The sequence below is a fragment of the Oncorhynchus mykiss genome, chromosome 7 (genome assembly GCF_057628025.1).
Source record: "Oncorhynchus mykiss isolate SJ-2025 chromosome 7, ASM5762802v1, whole genome shotgun sequence".
NCBI classification, from domain to species: Eukaryota; Metazoa; Chordata; class Actinopteri; order Salmoniformes; family Salmonidae; genus Oncorhynchus; species Oncorhynchus mykiss.
In genome coordinates this window covers 15,357,501-15,376,096 of record NC_143028.1, presented here as the reverse complement: position 1 = coordinate 15,376,096, position 18,596 = coordinate 15,357,501, and the positions used below count along the sequence as shown (strand labels likewise).

The window sequence follows — 18,596 nt, the reverse complement described above, 5'->3', positions numbered from 1 at the left end:
TAGAGTGTATAGAATTGTCAGTTACTCTCCGAATGTTTTTAGAGTTGATAGAATTGTCAGTTACTCTCCGAATGTTTTTAGAGTTTATAGAATTGTCAGTTACTCTCTGAATGTTTTTAGAGTTGATAGAATTGTCAGTTACTCTCCGAATGTTTTTAGAGTTTATAGAATTGTCAGTTACTCTCCGAATGTTTTTAGCGTTGATAGAATTGTCAGTTACTCTCCGAATGTTTTTAGAGTTGATAGAATTGTCAGTTACTCTCCGAATGTTTTTAGCGTTGATAGAATTGTCAGTTACTCTCCGAATGTTTTTAGCGTTGATAGAATTGTCAGTTACTCTCCGAATGTTTTTAGCGTTGATAGAATTGTCAGTTACTCTCCGAATGTTTTTAGAGTTTATAGAATTGTCAGTTACTCTCCGAATGTTTTTAGCCCTTTTAATACAGCTTTTTTCTTTTAATGTTTGCTCTCAGTGTGAAGAACTTTGTGATTTACGTCTGTAAATGAAAAGACCTCTACAAATGTAATGTATTGTTATTATTGTTATTATTATTATTATTATTAGTCCTCTGCTGAACTCTGAAGAAAGCATTTCGCTTCGTACTGGCGGCATATTGGTTTCTGACGTCAAGGCCTACAAACCAGATTACTCAGCTCTCCATGGCTTCTCATGACAAATCACATGTAATCACCATAGTAACCCCTTGATAACATAGCTCCGTGCCTTCATCAGGCTATTTTATCTAATCTATCACAGTCTTTGGGGGTGGGAGATTGATGGGCAGGATTGATTTGGTATGTTGAAGTCATTTTGACCCGAGTAATGACTCTGAGGGAAAGGTCATCAGTGCTGTGCTACAGATAAGCCTCTGATAACATTAATTGATTCAAGCGAGGGCTAAGGACGGATACAACGAGCAGTTTCAATATCTGTGTAACCGCCGGTCTGATGCCTATCTTTGCCTGAGACATAAAGACTTGCGTTCACTCCCCGGGTCAGTGCCTAGGCTTTAGCGCAGAGGGCTGTCATAGTCATGATGTCACGTTTTGACCTTTATTTCCTTTGTTTTGTCATTATTTAGTATGGTCAGGGCGTGAGTTGGGTGGGCAGTCTATGTTTATTTTTCTATGATTTGGGTATTTCTATGTTTCGGCCTAGTATGGTTCTCAATCAGAGGCAGGTGTCATTAGTTGTCTCTGATTGAGAATCATACTTAGGTAGCCTGGGTGTCACTGTGTGTTTGTGGGCGATTGTTCCTGTCTCTGTGTTTTGCACCAGATAGGGCTGTTTTGGGTTTTCACGTTTCTTGTTTTTGTTAGTTTGTTAATGTGAAGTGATTTATTAAAACATGAGTCAAAATAACCACGCTGCGCTTTGGTCCGCCTCTTCGTCAATGGAAGAAATCCCTTACACATGAGGCCATATGACTATGCCATATGAGCTCTGACGTGTCGACACCCAGGAAAGTTTGTAATATCATTCATTCCCAACTAGCCATAAAAATGTCCTCAGAAAGAGGTGTTACGTTCTATAGGCATAACCTTTGACTGTCATAATCCAGTCGGGAATTCCACATTCCATCTCCCCTTGAACGTCTTACATAGAGCAGATTTCCAGTTGGCTAAAGTGGGTCCCTAGGCCACTCTGCCATGTCATCGGGTCTCGGCCTGCCTTACGGTCAGAGAGGTGGGGAGGAGGGGGATGGCGGTTGGGGTTGAGATAGGTCCTGACCTTGGCTTTGACTGTTCTGACAGGTCTCACTCCCAGAGGCCACCGGGCAGCTCCAGGCTTTCTTATCTCTCTCACTCGCCTGCTGCCTGGGTCTCAGATCTACAACCCTGCCGAGGTGGGGTTGGGAGGAAATCACATTATAGATAGCTAGGACTTTAAAGGAAGACTGGAACACATACTGACCCCATACTGCAACTGGGTCAGGGCTGTAGCTGGGTTTGAGTTTTTCTCAGCCAAGACCTAAAGGAACTCATATGTTTATGGGGATATGATCCCACCCTTTACAGCCTTTCAGTATGTGTGGATCTGCCAGAGAGAGAGCGAGAGAGGGGGAGAGGGAGAGCGAAACGCTCTCATGGATGAATAATGAATCTAATGTTTTATTACTGAAATTCTTGGACCATTTCTTATAAACACATATGCACGTGGGTGCGCGTACGTGCACGTGAGCATGTGTGTCTGGCGTAAAGCAAAGATTTTTTGGCCGAGTTTCAGAGTGCCGCAGCAGTGGGGGACAAAGCTCATTTTAAAATGTCCTAAAGATTAGGAGGCACATGATCGGTTGGAGGGCTGCAGGATATGGGCCTCACAGCATGCCCAGTGGGGGAAGCCCTCTCCCTCAACAGCTCTAGCCTTCTTATCAACCCCTCTCACATACAGAGTAAACAGGAACTGCCATCGGCTGCCATAGACCAGAAACATGAACAAACACACAAAGGAAACTACAGTGTGAAAGTGTGTGCCTACGCCAGCCAATTCCAGCTCAACAAATCCCAGTGCTCTGTTTCTCCCCTTGACTCCTACACTGAAGTTGGAATTGGATGCGGGATTTGGATGCTTGTTCATTCTTGGTCTTGTGTCCATCCTACAAAGAGAACCAGAGGAACGGACTGTATAACGGGGAAATCAGACACATTTGCAGGTGATTGCATCGGATAAGACAGTCCCCGTCATCGCTAACTTACTTCGAGACATTTTATCGCCTGTTAGTGAGCTCGTATGACTTTTAGACCCTCTATAAACAACTTCCTTTGTTTTCTGCCTGGTAGGATTTGCTTAACCATGGGTTCTGCAGACACTTCACGAATGAGTCTCACAAGACTGTTGACTCGAGGTTTGTGCAGACAGAGAAGGTATAGTTTTGATACTGCTGCGGAGGAGTTTGAGGAGTTTGCACGCCGCACCGGGCACGGTTTTTACAACCTCCCAGTGATACGGCGACGGTTTCTGTCAAGGTGATATTCTGTCCTGATGAACGTTGGTGCTATTTAGACACTTCAACCACCTCAAGGAATCGTTTGGTCTGTGTCGCACTCCAAGTGTGCTTCGCGAAATATGCGTTCGACAAAGTTTGAGGCAAAGGTCCATCATTTTCTCTCTCCCAATGTAGGCGCGCGGGCCCCTGTGGGGACCCTGCAGCTTTCGCACACACAGTAAAAATGTCAGGAGTAATGCCCCACCAAAGACGTAATGCAATACACTGCAGCGTGCTCCGCATAACATATACGAGTCAGGCCTTAAATCGCCGGGTCTACATACCCTCCATTTGACATTACGACAGGCCACTGCACATTCTTTGCATGCCTTCCTGTATGAGGAGGAGTACGCCAGAACCCTATCATTAGCAGAGGTTTCCGCGATGACAACAGAGGCTTGGCTAGCTGCGCTTAACGTTTGATGTGGGGTGTAAATCTTTTTGTGACATGGCACTCTGGTGATGGGTAGATCTCTCTGAGAGACAGGGAAAACCATTACCGGGCTGAATCCTAACTTGAGATCTGCTTAACGTGGACTTTTGCTTAAATCATTGGGGATCTCAGGTTAGGATTTGGACCTACGAGACTATGTGGCCAACGGTCTCTAACAACAGATATTTTCTCCTGACAATTCCTCTGTATGACATCTTCTTTCCGTTCTAAATTGATAGAGCTAGATGCACTATAGTTGAGGTTTAGCAACTTTTGTTAACTAAACTTGGACGTGACCTTGTTCCTGCAGGATTTGGACGCTACTCAGATCATTCTCCCATGTTCCTATCCCATCACTCTGATACTGTAAGCAGCCCTGAGTCGCGTAACCCGGAAGCCAGCCAGGCTCGAACCCGGAACTGTAGTGACGCCTCAAGCACTACAGTGCCTTAGATCGCTGCACCACTCGGTAGGCAACTTCATTTGGTCCTGATGACAGTCAGTGGGTTTAGTGTGACTGCCATCTCTGCTGGGTGTAGTGGCACCTTATGACTTCCAGATGGCCTTGGGGACACCACTGATAAGCAGCACCAACACTTTGAAATATTCTGTTCAGATACTGTACGAGGACTAGTAAGTACACGTATGTGCACTTAACCATTTTTCTTATAGGTCACAAGCAAATGATGAAGAAAGTGAAAATAAGATGATTTCATCAGATTATTTGGATGTCCTTTCGTATGAATGACAAAATAACACATTGTCACCTGGCCATCGCCATGTTCTTCTGGCTTCTGTCCCTGCCCTTGATGATCATTGGTCACTTAGTATGCCCTTGACTGGCGACTTTGGCTGGAAGTCTGGGCTTGTGCCATCTTCAGTTGGCACGGGGGCATACTGGAGACGGTGGGCACCTGCAGTGGCTGGCCTCAGGTCAGTCCTGAAGTGTGATAATTGCCCTGGAGCCAGCCATACGGTTGCCTTCTGAGAAGCGTGCTCTTAAGAGCTACTGTGAACACATCCCAGTTCCAATGTCTGACGATAAGGGGTTCTCTCTATTTTCAGCTTAAGAAAGACCATTACAGTGTTCCTCAATGTAGGTTGTACCATATAATGTATACAGTCTGTACCATCATATTTTCCCAGCTCTGGATACACACAGTATATTTACACTATTAAGTCTGTCTAGCACGAACAATAAGCTCATGGGACGAGTCTAAACGATACTCAGCTGGGTCATCTCTCAGAGGAATTCCCCATGATTCAATTATACGTGAACGGCACACGACGGCGGTCTAAAAATCAATGGAGGGCGTCTGTGGTCGTGAGATAACGCTTTACCCGAGAGAGGCATCACCAATACCAGTAATTCATTCAAGCTAGCCACAACCACGACCAAAGGATAAAGAAGCCACTACAGGTAGTTCCTATATAGCCAACCACTGACACAGTCACTGTCTGCGTCTCCAAATAACAGCTGGGTGGAATATTATGGCTAGGTGGCCAATATCTTCTACACTAATGTCTTATGCTCACTATACAGGCATGGCATAGACGAGCACATCATTAGGGCAAAGTCAAATAAGCTGGACATCTGTTTTTCCATACTGTTCCCGGGTCTCTGCTCATTTGGCCCGTGCTGTAATTCAATAGCACACTTTGGGAGTGTGTGTGTGTGGAGTATGTGTGTGTGTGAAGGTATTCCCTCTTGACACCACACAGCTGGCCGCCTGCACTCAGGGCCAGCCAGGCGAAGTTACCCAGCGGTGCTTCTGGAGTTACACTCTTGAAAACGAACACCCCAAAAAGTATTGACCCCATGAAGGAATCACACCTTTTTTGAAACACAGTCCAGTTCTGCCTCAGTGTTCCTCTTCACACTTGGAAGAGCAGTGTGTGGAAACAAGGCACCGGCTGGACAAATACACAATATGGTTTTGGTCTGTATTTTCATACTCCATGTAGGCTTCTGTATGGACTTGTGCCTTTTTTTGTGGTTTACCACTGCTGTTGATAAACACAAAGAGACCCCTGAACTTCATAATAATCGAGGTAGTGTAGGATTGTTGGGCTGTTCTTGATATTACTGATATTTTTCCTCCAAATCCATCTTTGGAATCCATCTTTGACACTCATCTCCATCTGTTGTTTACAGGGGTACATGGATGCCAACAAGTGCATCGAGGAGCTACTCAAACAGCTGGACGAAGAGCGGAGGAATGTCCGAAGGTAAGGGAGGATCCTCGATCTGCGCTGTGACAGCTGCTGCTGTTTGCCAATAAATATCAACAGCTGAATGCAATCTATTCTCAATGAGAACCAGCCGAACAATGTTGTTAAGTTTGGGAAGCTGACAGGGTGCTTTGTGTGTAGTCTTGGTGAGAAAATGCTATTGTGAAGTGATGGTGAGGACAAAGTTGCTGAAGGTGGGGAAAGACAAAGGCGTACGTTCAGTCCATTTCAGTTTTGGGGTTGGCTGGGGACATTTCTCATGGAGACAATGGGGATGTGGAGAGGCCAAACTCATGACCTTGGCCCTCAAACCTATCTTTAGACCCTTGACTCTCCATGTCAAAAGAGCTGATTTCCCCCCATCCAGGAACAATTTTCCCCTTGAGCGAGCAGGGAGGCCTGGGAGGAGGGTCTCTGAGTGGACCCAGGGTGGATGGTGGGGGTTAGAGGTTGACCGCTGACCAGGGCCTTTGCTACGGCAGGCTGGCTTTCAATAGAAGGGTAAGGAAGTGGTGTGTAAAAGAATGATTGTCTTGTCCACAGTCTCACTCACACTAATTTAGAAGAGGAGACCCTTCCTCTTTTGACCAGGAAAGTGACCTAATAACAGGTTTAGAGGGGCCTGGTTGTTATTGTGTGGACTGGCCCATGGGAGTTGTTGGGGTCTTCTCACTAGGGGCTGTTTGGAATCCACGAACTTGCTTAGACCTGGAGGGACAGTGGGGGCAATAGCTAGGGTGGCTGACCCTAAGGTTTTCGTGATCATTGTTTAGTTTTGCTCAGGAGTTTTAATTTGTGTGTTTGTGTAATTTTTTCTGCATGTAAAACTGAATGATTTTCTAATTCAATAATGATCATTTAGTCTATTCAACATTTCTTCCAGTAGCTCATATAGATAATCACTTACCTACAAATACTTTAAACTGACTTACATATAATTACAATATTCAAATTCATGGTAATAAACCTCCTTGGAAGAGACAGCTACGCTGACAGACCTGACAGACCAGATCCTAGGGATTGTGGCGCTTTTCTTCGGATGTTGCTCGATAGTGTTAGTGACAGTGATAAATGACTCCACACATTCTTTTGTTGGGCTGAAGCAGAAACTCAGGACTGATAAAGACAGGCACGCCTCCTTCCCTTTATTACGCTGTGTCTTACGGCTACATTATCGAGAGGACTTACATTGTATTCCTCTTTTTTTCCTGGGAATATGGAGGCAATCAATCCATCAAGAAGATTGAGAGAGAACTAATTGGATTTCACTAATTGAGTGCTTGTTATTTCTGTGTCCTACTGACCCAATGCAAACATGTATTTATACAGTCTATCACATTATAAATTAGTATTAAACAGACGTAGGATATTGTACCTGGTGTCAATATTACGTGCCATACTGTAAATGCCCTTTGTTTGATATTTTAACTACATTGTTAGGAGCTAGTAAAACAAGCATTTCGCTGCACCCTCTATAACATCTGCTAAACTGTTATCAGACCAATACACTTTGATTTGATTTGATGCTCTGTTCCACTTATACTTCCACTTGTACTGTGTTTTCAAATACCCCTCCATATACCCCTCAAAATACCCCTCCATATACCCCTAAAAATATTCCTGAAGAGAGGCATAATAAGTCATGTCAAACTGTGTATGAATTGCAGGAAATGTGTTTTAAAATGTCAAAAGAAATTCCGGGGGAGGAGCCCCGGACCCCTTTCTACTGTTCGACCACCCCAACATCTACACCACAATTTCGCCATTGCTATGCATTGTAATTGCAGGCTAAAAACAGATCACAAATCAAAAAAATATATGAAAATGTATGCCAACGAATACAAGAAAGCTCACTCCAAAAACACAGCTTTTGCCAGTGTTCTCATCATATGTAAAACCCATCTGTTCCATAATATAGTCCTCCTTGTATCCACTCCTTTCCACAACACACTCCATCACACACGCACGCACGCACGCACGCACGCACGCACGCACGCACGCACGCACGCACGCACGCACGCACGCACACACACACACACACACACACACACACACACACACACACACACACACACACACACACACACACACACACACACACACACACACACACACACACACACAGCAACACTGGCCGAAGGAGCACAACAAAACCACAGTGGGGTACTGCTGCGGCATCGCTCATTATTTCATTAACTCTGATGACGTCCATGACAAACACAAACAAAGGCTCCACAGCCCTGTGTCAACATCATATTTAAAAACCCCAAACAAGACGAGGCATGTCATGATGCATCATGTAAGCTTTCCTTATGGTTGTTACGGTTATATCTGATTCTCTCTGAACGTATCAAACATAGGTTGATTGTATGTGGAAATTATTGGCCGAAAGAAGGATTCACAGTAGATGTATTTGGCCAAACAACAATATTAAGTATATGTTATGTACATCTATCTCTACATGTAAGTAGAGAGGGAATGTGGTGAAAGTGAAGTGAGTGACAGCTTTCTCTCTGTTTAGACAGTGAGCTATTGAATGGGAGCAGGCGTGATTTGGATGAGGACATATGGATACTGCTTTAGGACACTAAAAAGCATGACTGGCCGGGTGGAAGGTCACGTGCCCTGTTTGAAAAGCTGCTGCGTCGAGGGAACAGAAATATATAATCTTCCTTGGCCTTGGATTAAAACAATGCAGATTAGTTTTTGTTCCCTCTTTCTGCGAATTCCTCCTTTTCCCCTTCATCTCCTCCTTCTTGAACTCTGTCCACGTGTCTGCGTTGGGATTGCTTGTGGTCTTATCTTATGTAATGAAAGGGTTTTTCATTCCATACTAAGTCTCTATTGACCTTCCTTTGGGTATCTGTGTCAACATTTTATGTAGAATGCTGTCCGTTGATCAGCCAAGTGGCCAAAGCTGGTCTCACCTGGCCTTACCCTTAGCAGATGGTGTGCGTCTTTGTTTGTCTGTGACCCCTCCACACCTTGGAGGACTCAGGGACTCAGGGTAGCAGGGAGGTGGGGTGGGGAGCAGGGGAGAATGGGTACACTGCTGGAGATCTATGGAGGATCGTCTCTTAGGCTATGAGGACCGGCAAGTCGGGCATCTGCAGCCCCTCCTGAATGGACATTAGCCAGGACATCTGCTAATCAATAAACTATTTATCATCTTTAGAGAGGAATTATCCCTCCAAATTTGAGGGAAGTGGGAGGTCTGGCAGTTGGTTTTGATAGATTATCGGTCCATTTTGAAATATCTTTGTTTGGATGTATTTCTCTTTGGGTGTAAATGTAGAGGAAAGCAACTCTTTGTCGTTCTCTAACGTTCAGCCATAAATGTATACTGTATTCCCATAGCTGTCCTTCATTTGTCTGTGTGTGTCCTTTGCCTGATCAGGACATTGCCACTACTCACCAGTACTGGATTATGCTTAGATGGTGAATTATAGCCACCAGAGCAGTGTGTTCATTTACCAATTTAGCTTGCAAATGGGATTTTATCCATAGTAAATGAACTTATTTTCCTTCTGAATTCCCTCTAATTTATTTGGGCAATAATCCCTCCCTTCATGAAATTGCAGCGCCTCAGTTGAAGACCCTAATGCAGCATTATGATCATCAAAAACAGTTCATAGTTTAGTATATGATAAAATACATCTTTATCGAGTTCCATTTTGGGCGCAGACTGAGGGACACTTGAATTGAAAGCGAGCCCGTGTGTGTGTGTGTGTGTGTGTGTGTGTGTGTGTGTGTGTGTGTGTGTGTGTGCGTGCGTGCGTGTGCGCACGTGTGTTCATGTTTATGTTTGTGTGTGTTCATCCACTATTATGATAGCACGCCAACGGAGGAGGCTTTTCCTACGCTGATGTTAACGGCTTGTGACTGTGGCTGTGCGGCTCACTGATGTTACTACGAGGCATGTCTCGACCTCAGACGCCTCTGTGCCTCCACCGCCGCTGTAATCCTGTGTGGAAGTGTGCGGCCCTCTCTCCCTCTCTCCCTCTCTCCGTCTCTCCATCTCTCCCTCTCTCCATCTCTCCCTCTCTCCCCCTCGCTCCCTCTCTCCGTCTCTCCCTCTCTCCCTCTCTCCCTCTCCAGATGACGAGGATAGGGCCAAGCCTTCCCTTGGTATGCCCCCCCCAGGCTCTGTTCTGCAGCCATCTCACTTGGGTGAAGGCCATGCATTTGACAACTGTAATTGGATAAGTTGACCAGTCTAACACTTTAATTTGATAATGCTAAGCCCCCCACCAGAGACCTAATACGGTCAATTGTGTATTCATGTGCCCTCCTGTGAGTGAGAGACTTAGCCTAATTCATTGATTAGAGGTCAGTTCCCCCACGATAGTTGGAGATAAATTAATCCATTGGTTTTCTATACAAATGTTCTGCAGAGAGACCCCCCCCTCTTTTTCCCTCAGCAAACTCTCATCAAATGAATGTTTGTATTTGATGGGATTCGGTTAAATATGTTTATTTTAGTAATCAGCGGTTATGTTACTATCGAGCTCTTACATGTGTGTCCTGATAAAAATAGTGTACTTTGAGCTACGCAAGAGTTCACTCTGAACAGGGAACTGAACAATGCTTGTGGAAACATGCACCATGTGCTTTTAGCCTGTACATTCCATCTTTTATTAGCATAAAGCTAACTTTAGCTTAGTCTAAGCTTAGTCTTAGCTTAGTCTTAGCTTAGCTTACGCTTAGCTGCTTAGCTTGGAGCTTAATCAGAGCACCGTGGAGAGCTGTGCTCACTGTTGTGCATCTTGTTGGTCAATACTGGACTGTACTATCTATCAATTGAAGCTTAACTCATATAAATAGACCAGATGATGAAAACACTTCGGCCAATTAGTTCAAGCCTGACACTGTTGTTGGCCCATAACACAAGTCGGCCACGACTGCCACAGTGCATTATATGGATCTCCAACCACTAACACCAACCCAGTCTGGTCCTGTGCTGTTTATGTCTGTGGCTACTGTAAGATAGCCTGGTTAAACCAAACGGAGACGCTGCATTCACCAGTGATCCCAATTGAACCCCGCATTCAGTCTGGTTTAACCAGGCTTAACTGTAGGCTAAATGTAAGAGCCCTGCGGGTCTCCCGTGATTTATCAGTATGGCCAGGCCTGGCTAAAAACATGCATCAGTTTTATGGCGCTTATGAGAGGAAAGAGGTTAATCGAACGGGTTAATGAAGCGTTTTATTGATACGTTCTCAAGGTCGCGTCGTCTTAACTCACCGTTATATCTCTGTGCCATTGTACAGTGGAGAAGGAAAGCACTTAGGCTCGTGACTGAAATGTTATTCCGGTCCTTTATCCACTCGCCACCCCCACCATTCAGACCACATACTACCACAGAAGCGTCCTTGTTGGGCCATGCGTATCTCTTTATGATATACTCAAGGTCAATCATAAGCTAAGTGGTCATCTACAGTAGCAGCCATTTTGAATTTGAAAGCATCCTGTTACTTAAGATGAGTGTTTGTGTGCTTGTGTTCAATTCTTACATGACCGAGGTCAATGGTAGGCTATACAAAGAAGGGCTCTGTAAAATCTGTTCTAACCTCAGGGGTCTTTCCTGGTTAAATAGGTTGAATAAATAAACAATATTATACAACATTATAATAAAGGGACTTTTTGTTGTGCTGCTTACAGTACTGTAGGTCCATTGAGTGGAGGTATTAGGACTGTTCTTGTGGAAAATCAGACCCGGTGAAGAAGAGTGGTCACTGTGGCGTTGTGTAATTACTAATGAACACTGCTATTTACCCAACCAACCCGATGGCTTCCACATCATAAATCTCATGATGCCCGCCATGCTAACTATAGCACCACATACACACATCACAGCGCTTGAGCCGCTATGTTGTTCTATTTTGAGCAAAATGGGTGGCATCTACAGTTGTGATGTTTTGAGTCTTTGTTAGTACAGTATATTAGGTGAGCGATTATTTCCTGTGATGTTTTGAGTGGAGTTCCTTGGCTTTATTACCAAGGTGAGCTAGTAGGCTAAACAATGTTTTTTGCTCTTTTGTACGTGTTCACCAAAGCATGCAGTTGTTTTGACTGACATGGTCGCTTTTAACCGTTTGGAACATCTTTGTATTGAGATGTGTGGCGAGATGGAGGATGTGCAGGTTTGGCGCAGTATGATTCTGGAAGTCACAGTGGCTGCATCTGTGCTGTTCACCTCCAGCCAAATACCAGACTGACTCAGTCAACATGTATTGGGTTTGGGTGCTATTAATGAATTAAACCGTGCTGTATGATTTCAGTACGGATTGTATTACAGTATTTATTGCTTTATAACATTGTATATGCTGTAGGTTTTGTGGTCCTTTTTAGCTCATGTGGTAGAGCATGCTGCTTATGACGCCAGGGTAGTGAATTCGATTACTGGGACCACCTATACTTAAAATATATACACACATGAATGTAAGTCGCTTTGGATAAAAGTGTCTGCTAAATGGCATATATTATTAAATTTGATTATATATATATATTATTTTGTGTCAGCATAGTAATCATTGGTTAACCTACTGGTCACAGATCAGTTTGTGCTGTCTGGTCAATTTGGCTTGCCAATGACCATAGGAATTGGCTGTACAGGACTGTTCTGGGACCAGGCAAATCACTGTCCTGTTTAGAGTAGTAAAAATATGGTGTTTAATCCAAACGTACATCCCCCGCATGTCATGCTCCCCCCTAGCCATAGCCCTTGCATAGCCCTGGCTAGCCATAGCCATTGCATTACACAGAAGTGTAACGACTCATGGTGTAATCATAACGACATACAGGAACTCAAGTCCTTCTGCTCACCCGATCTAGAATTCCTTTCTTTTTAATTTTTTTTTTGTTTGTTTTGAATTTTACCCCTTTTTCTCCCCAATTTCGTAGTATCCAATTGTTGTAGTAGCTACTATCTTGTCTCATCGCTACAACTCCCGTACGGGCTTGGGAGAGACGAAGGTTGAAAGTCATGCGTCCTCCGATACACAACCAACCAAGCCGCTGCTTCTTTAACACAGCGCACATCCAACCCGGAAGCCAGCCGCACCAATGCGCCGGAGGAAACACCGTGCACCTGGCCACCTTGGCTAGCGTACACTGCGCCCAGCCCGCCACAGGAGTCGCTGGTGCGCGATGAGACAAGGACACCCCTACCGACCAAGCCCTCCCTAACCCGGGCGACGCTAGGCCAATTGTGCGTCGCCCCACGGACCTCCCGGTCGCAGCCGGTTACGACAGAGCCTGGGCGCGAACCCAGGGCTCTGATGGCACAGCTGGCGCTGCAGTACAGCGCCCTTAACCACTGCGCCACCCGGGAGGCCGATCTAGAATTCCTTACAGTCAAGTGCCGGCCATTTCACCTGCCAAGAGAATTCTCGTCAGTTATAGTCACACCTGTGTACATTCCCCCTCAAGCAGACACCAAGACGGCCATCAAGGAACTTCACCGGACGATATGCAAACTGGAAACCATATACCCTGAAGCTGCGTTTATTGTAGCTGGGGATTTTAACATAGAACATTTGAGAACAAGTCTACCTAAATTCTTCCAGCATGTTGATTGCGTAAACTCAAACAGGGTATACCAGTGACAAGAACCATTCATCGCTGGTCCAACCAATCGTAAGCCACGCTTCAAGATTGTTTTAATCACGAGGACTGAAATATGTTCCGGTCAGCCTCAGAGAACAACATCGACCTTTACGCTGACACGGTGAGTACGTTTGTAAAGAAGTGCATTGGAGATGTTGTACCCCCTGTGACTATTAAAACCTACCCTAACCAGATGGCGGAATTCGTGCAAAACTGAAAGCGCGATCCACTGCATTTAACCATGGAAAGGTGTCTGGGAATATGTCTGAAAATAAACAGTGTAGCTATTCCCCCTGCAAGGCAATAAAACAAGCGAAATGCCAGTACAGGGACAAGGTGGAGTCGCAATTCAACGGCTCAGACATCAGATGTATGTGGCAGTGTCTACAGGAAATCACGGACTACAAAAATAAATCCAACCACGTCACTGACACCGATGTTTCACTTCCAGTTTCGCTTTCACACCTTCTTTGCCCACTTTGAGGATAATACAGTGCCACCATTGCGGCCTGCTAACAAGGACTGCACCCCCCTTCCCTATTCTCCGTGGCTGATGTGAGTAAAACATTTAAACGTGTTAACCCTCGCAAGGCTGCTGGCCCAGACGGCATCCCTAGAAGGGTCCTCAAGCATGCGCAGACCTGCTGGCTGGTGTGTTTACGGGTATATTCAATCGCTCCCTATCCCAGTCTGTTGTCCCAATATGATTCAAAATAGCTACCATTTTCCTGTACCCAAGAATGCAAAGATAACTGAACTAAATGACTAAATGACTACTTCTGTCATCATGAAGTGCTTTGAGAGACTGGTCAAGGATCATATCACCTCCACCTTACCGGCCACCCTAGGCCGACTTCAGTTTGCATACCGCCCCCACAGGTCCACAGACGACACAATCGGCATCACACTGCACACTGCCCTATCCCATCTGGACAAAAGGAATACCTATGTAAGAATGCTGTTCATTGACTTCAGCTCAGCATTCAACACCATAGTACCCTCCAAGTTCATCATCAAGCTGGAGGTCCTGGGTCTCAACCCCGCCCTGTGCAATTGGGTCCTGGACTGTCTGACGGGCTGTCCCCAGGTGGTGAAGGTAGGAAACAAAATATCAACTTCACTGACCCTAACACTGGGGCCCCACAAGGGTGCGTGTTCAGCCCCCTCCTGTACTCCCTGTTCACCCACGACTGCGTGGCCATGCACACCTTCAACAAAATCATCAAGTTTGCAGACGACACAACAGTAGTGGGCTTGATTACCAACAACGACAAGATGGCCTACAGGGAGGAGGTGAGGGCACTCAGAGTGTGGTGTCTGGAAAACAACCTCTCACTCAATGTCAACAAAACAAAGGAGATGATTTTGGACTTCAGGAAACAGCAGAGGGAGCACCCCATATCCACATTGAAGGGACAGCAGTGGAGAAGGTGGAAAGTTTTAAGTTCCTCGGCGTACACATCACAGACAAACTGAAATGGTCCACTCACACAGACAGTGTTGTGAAGAAGGCGCAAGAGAGCCTCTTCAACCTCAGCAGGCTGAAGAAATTTGGTTTGTCACCCAAAACCATGACAAACTTTTACAGATCCACAATCGAGAGCACCCTTTTGGGCTGTATCACAGCCTGATACGGCAACTGCACCACCCTCAACCGCAAGGCTCTCCAGAGGGTAGTGCGGTCTGTACAACGCATCACCGGGGGCAAACTGCCTGCCCTCCATGACACCTACAGCACCCGATGTCACAGGAAGGCCAAAAAGATAATCAAGGACATCAACCACCCGAACCACTGCCTGTTCACATCGCTACCATCCAGAAGGCGAGGTCAGTACAGGTGCATCAAATCTGGGACCGAGAGACTGAAAAACAGCTTCTATCTCAAGGCCATCAGACTGCTAAACAGCAGTCACTAACTCAGAGAGGCTGCTGCCTACATTGAGACCCAATCACTGGACACTTTAATAAATGGATCACTCTTCACTTTATACAATGCACTCCAAATAATGCCACTTTAATAATGTTTACATATCTTACACTATTCATATCACATACAGTGCCTTGCGAAAGTATTCGGCCCCCTTGAACTTTGCGACCTTTTGCCACATTTCAGGCTTCAAACATAAAGATATAAAACTGTATTTTTTTGTGAAGAATCAACAACAAGTGGGACACAATCATGAAGTGGAACGACATTTATTGGATATTTCAAACTTTTTTAACAAATCAAAAACTGAAAAATTGGGCGTGCAAAATTATTCAGCCCCTTTACTTTCAGTGTAGCAAACTCTCTCCAGAAGTTCAGTGAGGATCTCTGAATGATCCAATGTTGACCTAAATGACTAATGATGATAAATACAATCCACCTGTGTGTAATCAAGTCTCCGTATAAATGCACCTGCACTGTGATAGTCTCAGAGGTCCGTTAAAAGCGCAGAGAGCATCATGAAGAACAAGGAACACACCAGGCAGGCCCGAGATACTGTTGTGAAGAAGTTTAACGCCGGATTTGGATACAAAAAGATTTCCCAAGCTTTAAACATCCCAAGGAGCACTGTGCAAGCGATAATATTGAAATGGAAGGAGTATCAGACCACTGCAAATCTACCAAGACCTGGCCGTCCCTCTAAACTTTCAGCTCATACAAGGAGAAGACTGATCAGAGATGCAGCCAAGAGGCCCATGATCACTCTGGATGAACTGCAGAGATCTACAGCTGAGGTGGGAGACTCTGTCCATAGGACAACAATCAGTCGTATATTGCACAAATCTGGCCTTTATGGAAGAGTGGCAAGAAGAAAGCCATTTCTTAAAGATATCCATAAAACGTGTCGTTTAAAGTTTGCCACAAGCCACCTGGGAGACACACCAAACATGTGGAAGAAGGTGCTCTGGTCAGATGAAACCAAAATTGAACTTTTTGGCAACAATGCAAAACTTTGTTTGGCGTAAAAGCAACACAGCTCATCACCCTGAACACCTCATCCCCACTGTCAAACATGGTGGTGGCAGCATCATGGTTTGGGCCTGCTTTTCTTCAGCAGGGACAGGGAAGATGGTTAAAATTGATGGGAAGGTGGATGGAGCCAAATACAGGACCATTCTGGAAGAAAACCTGATGGAGTCTGCGAAAGACCTGAGACTGGGACGGAGATTTGTCTTCCAACAAGACAATGATCCAAAACATAAAGCAAAATCTACAATGAAATGGTTCAAAAATAAACATATCCAGGTGTTAGAATGGCCAAGTCAAAGTCCAGACCTGAATCCAATCGAGAATCTGTGGAAAGAACTGAAAACTGCTGTTCACAAATGCTCTCCATCCAACCTCACTGAGCTCGAGCTGTTTTGCAAGGAGGAATGGGAAAAATTTTCGGTCTCTCGATGTGCAAAACTGATAGAGACATACCCCAAGCGACTTACAGCTGTAATCGCAGCAAAAGGTGGCGCTACAAAGTATTAACTTAAGGGGGCTGAATAATTTTGCACGCCCAATTTTTCAGTTTTTGATTTGTTAAAAAAGTTTGAAATATCCAATAAATGTCGTTCCACTTCATGGTTGTGTCCCACTTGTTGTTGATTCTTCACAAAAAAATACAGTTTTATATCTTTATGTTTGAAGCCTGAAATGTGGCAAAAGGTCGCAAAGTTCAAGGGGGCCGAATACTTTCGCAAGGCACTGTATATATACTGTATTTTATACCATCTATAGTACCTTGCCTATGCAGCTCGGCCATCGCTCATCCATATAAGTACATGTACATAAGTACATATTTTCATTCACCCCTTTAGATTTGTGTGTATTCGGTAGTTGTTGGGAATTGTTAGATTACTTGTTAGATATTCCTGCACTGTCGGAACTAGAAGCACAAGCATTTCGCTACACTATTAACATCTGCTAACGATGTGTATGTGACAAATAAAATTTGATTTGATTTGAAGTGTCATTGTACAAAGGAATCTTCTGTAACGGGGGGTTTTGTTTAAGAACCGTGACGCTCGGTCTGAACATGAACACGCATTGCTTACGTTACGGTTTTGGAAGCATAAGGACCTTTCATACCTTTAATATTCATATTAACCTTTCATATTGGCGATGAATCACTTGATACACACCTTTATGGGTCCAGGTTACAGCTCGTGTTAATGGAAACCAACCGGAAGACCAAGGGACAACCTTAGCTATCTACATCTCGCATGTTCTGATCCCCTGTGTGGAACGGAAGAGGGCCACCAGAAATGTGTTGTCACGGAAAAATACTGTCGGCTGCAACTGTGACAAGGCCGGTTAAAACAATGTAGAGTTTCGAATTTACAGTGTAGATTTTACAGTGTAGATTTTACAGTGTATATTTTACAGTGTAGATTTTGCAGTGTAGATTTTGCAGTGTAGATTTTGCTTTTGTGAAATGATTTTGATGTGATATGAAAGTAGATGGATTTATGTTTCTAGAACCGTAATGCCATTGAGAATCGATTCACGTTTAGATGGAGTATTTGGCTAACTTCTCTGCCAGAGCCAGTCTACCTCTGAAAATAACATATAAGGTCCTTGGACCTTAAGGAGCAACGGTAGGCTCCTTAAGACTACATCTTGGGCTACCTACCCCCATTCCCTTGAGTAGCACAGTCAGGCTAGGAAGGGTGTCACAGACAAACCTGCACCCCCAGCATATCACGCCAACCCATTCCCTTGCTTAATGGAACATGACAGAGGCACATTATCACAGATCGCACTCATCGTGTGACACATTCAATCTGGCCCCCAACAAAATGTTAAACGTCTGTTCCAGTTTTCGGCCGGTGGGGCCGTTCCAAAGTGGACGAACACAGATGATTTGCATAATCTGACTGCTGTCTCGGGCGGTGGTTGAGAGCAGTGGAGCCCGAGCGGGATAGCCTGTGTGTGGTTTGGGTAAATAAACGCCCATGTCACACTATGGCATTCCCACCGCTCGTCTCAACATGCAAACAGCCCAAGGGGGTAGTCTGTTGACAACTAAAAATATGCTATAAACACTTCTGAGGTAGCTTCAAAAGGGTATTTAGACTTTAGCGTACCTCATTTGGTGTTCAGACATTCAGACATGTATAGAAATGCTTGGACGTTGTGTATGTCTGAGCCAATAAGATGTGGTAAAAAGTGTTTGAGGCCCTGAAGATTAAGGGGGTGAAGGCATTTACAGACACACACACACACACACACACACCATTGCATTTTATCCCATGATTATCTCCCCTGATTAGCGAGTTTCTGGGGGGGGAACACATACCTTGACGGCGGGAGGAATTGGTCACGTAACGCGCTCAACTAAGTGACACACGTCATCAACCTT

At 44.8% G+C, this 18,596-nt stretch overlaps 1 protein-coding gene across 4 annotated transcripts in view; it reads left to right on the top strand.

Moving 5' to 3' along the window:
• LOC110527459 (nck-associated protein 5) overlaps nt 1-18,596 on the top strand; it is a 176,654-nt gene that overhangs the window by 48,523 nt on the left and 109,535 nt on the right. For all 4 annotated transcript variants that reach the window (XR_016497109.1, XR_016497110.1, XM_036982868.2 and 1 more), the window contains exon 3: nt 5,576-5,649. Coding sequence is in view for 2 of the 4 variants with exons in the window: in XM_036982868.2 (XP_036838763.2) it covers nt 5,576-5,649 (74 nt within the window). In the remaining 2 variants the exon portion in view is untranslated. The remainder of the gene's footprint in view (nt 1-5,575; nt 5,650-18,596) is intronic.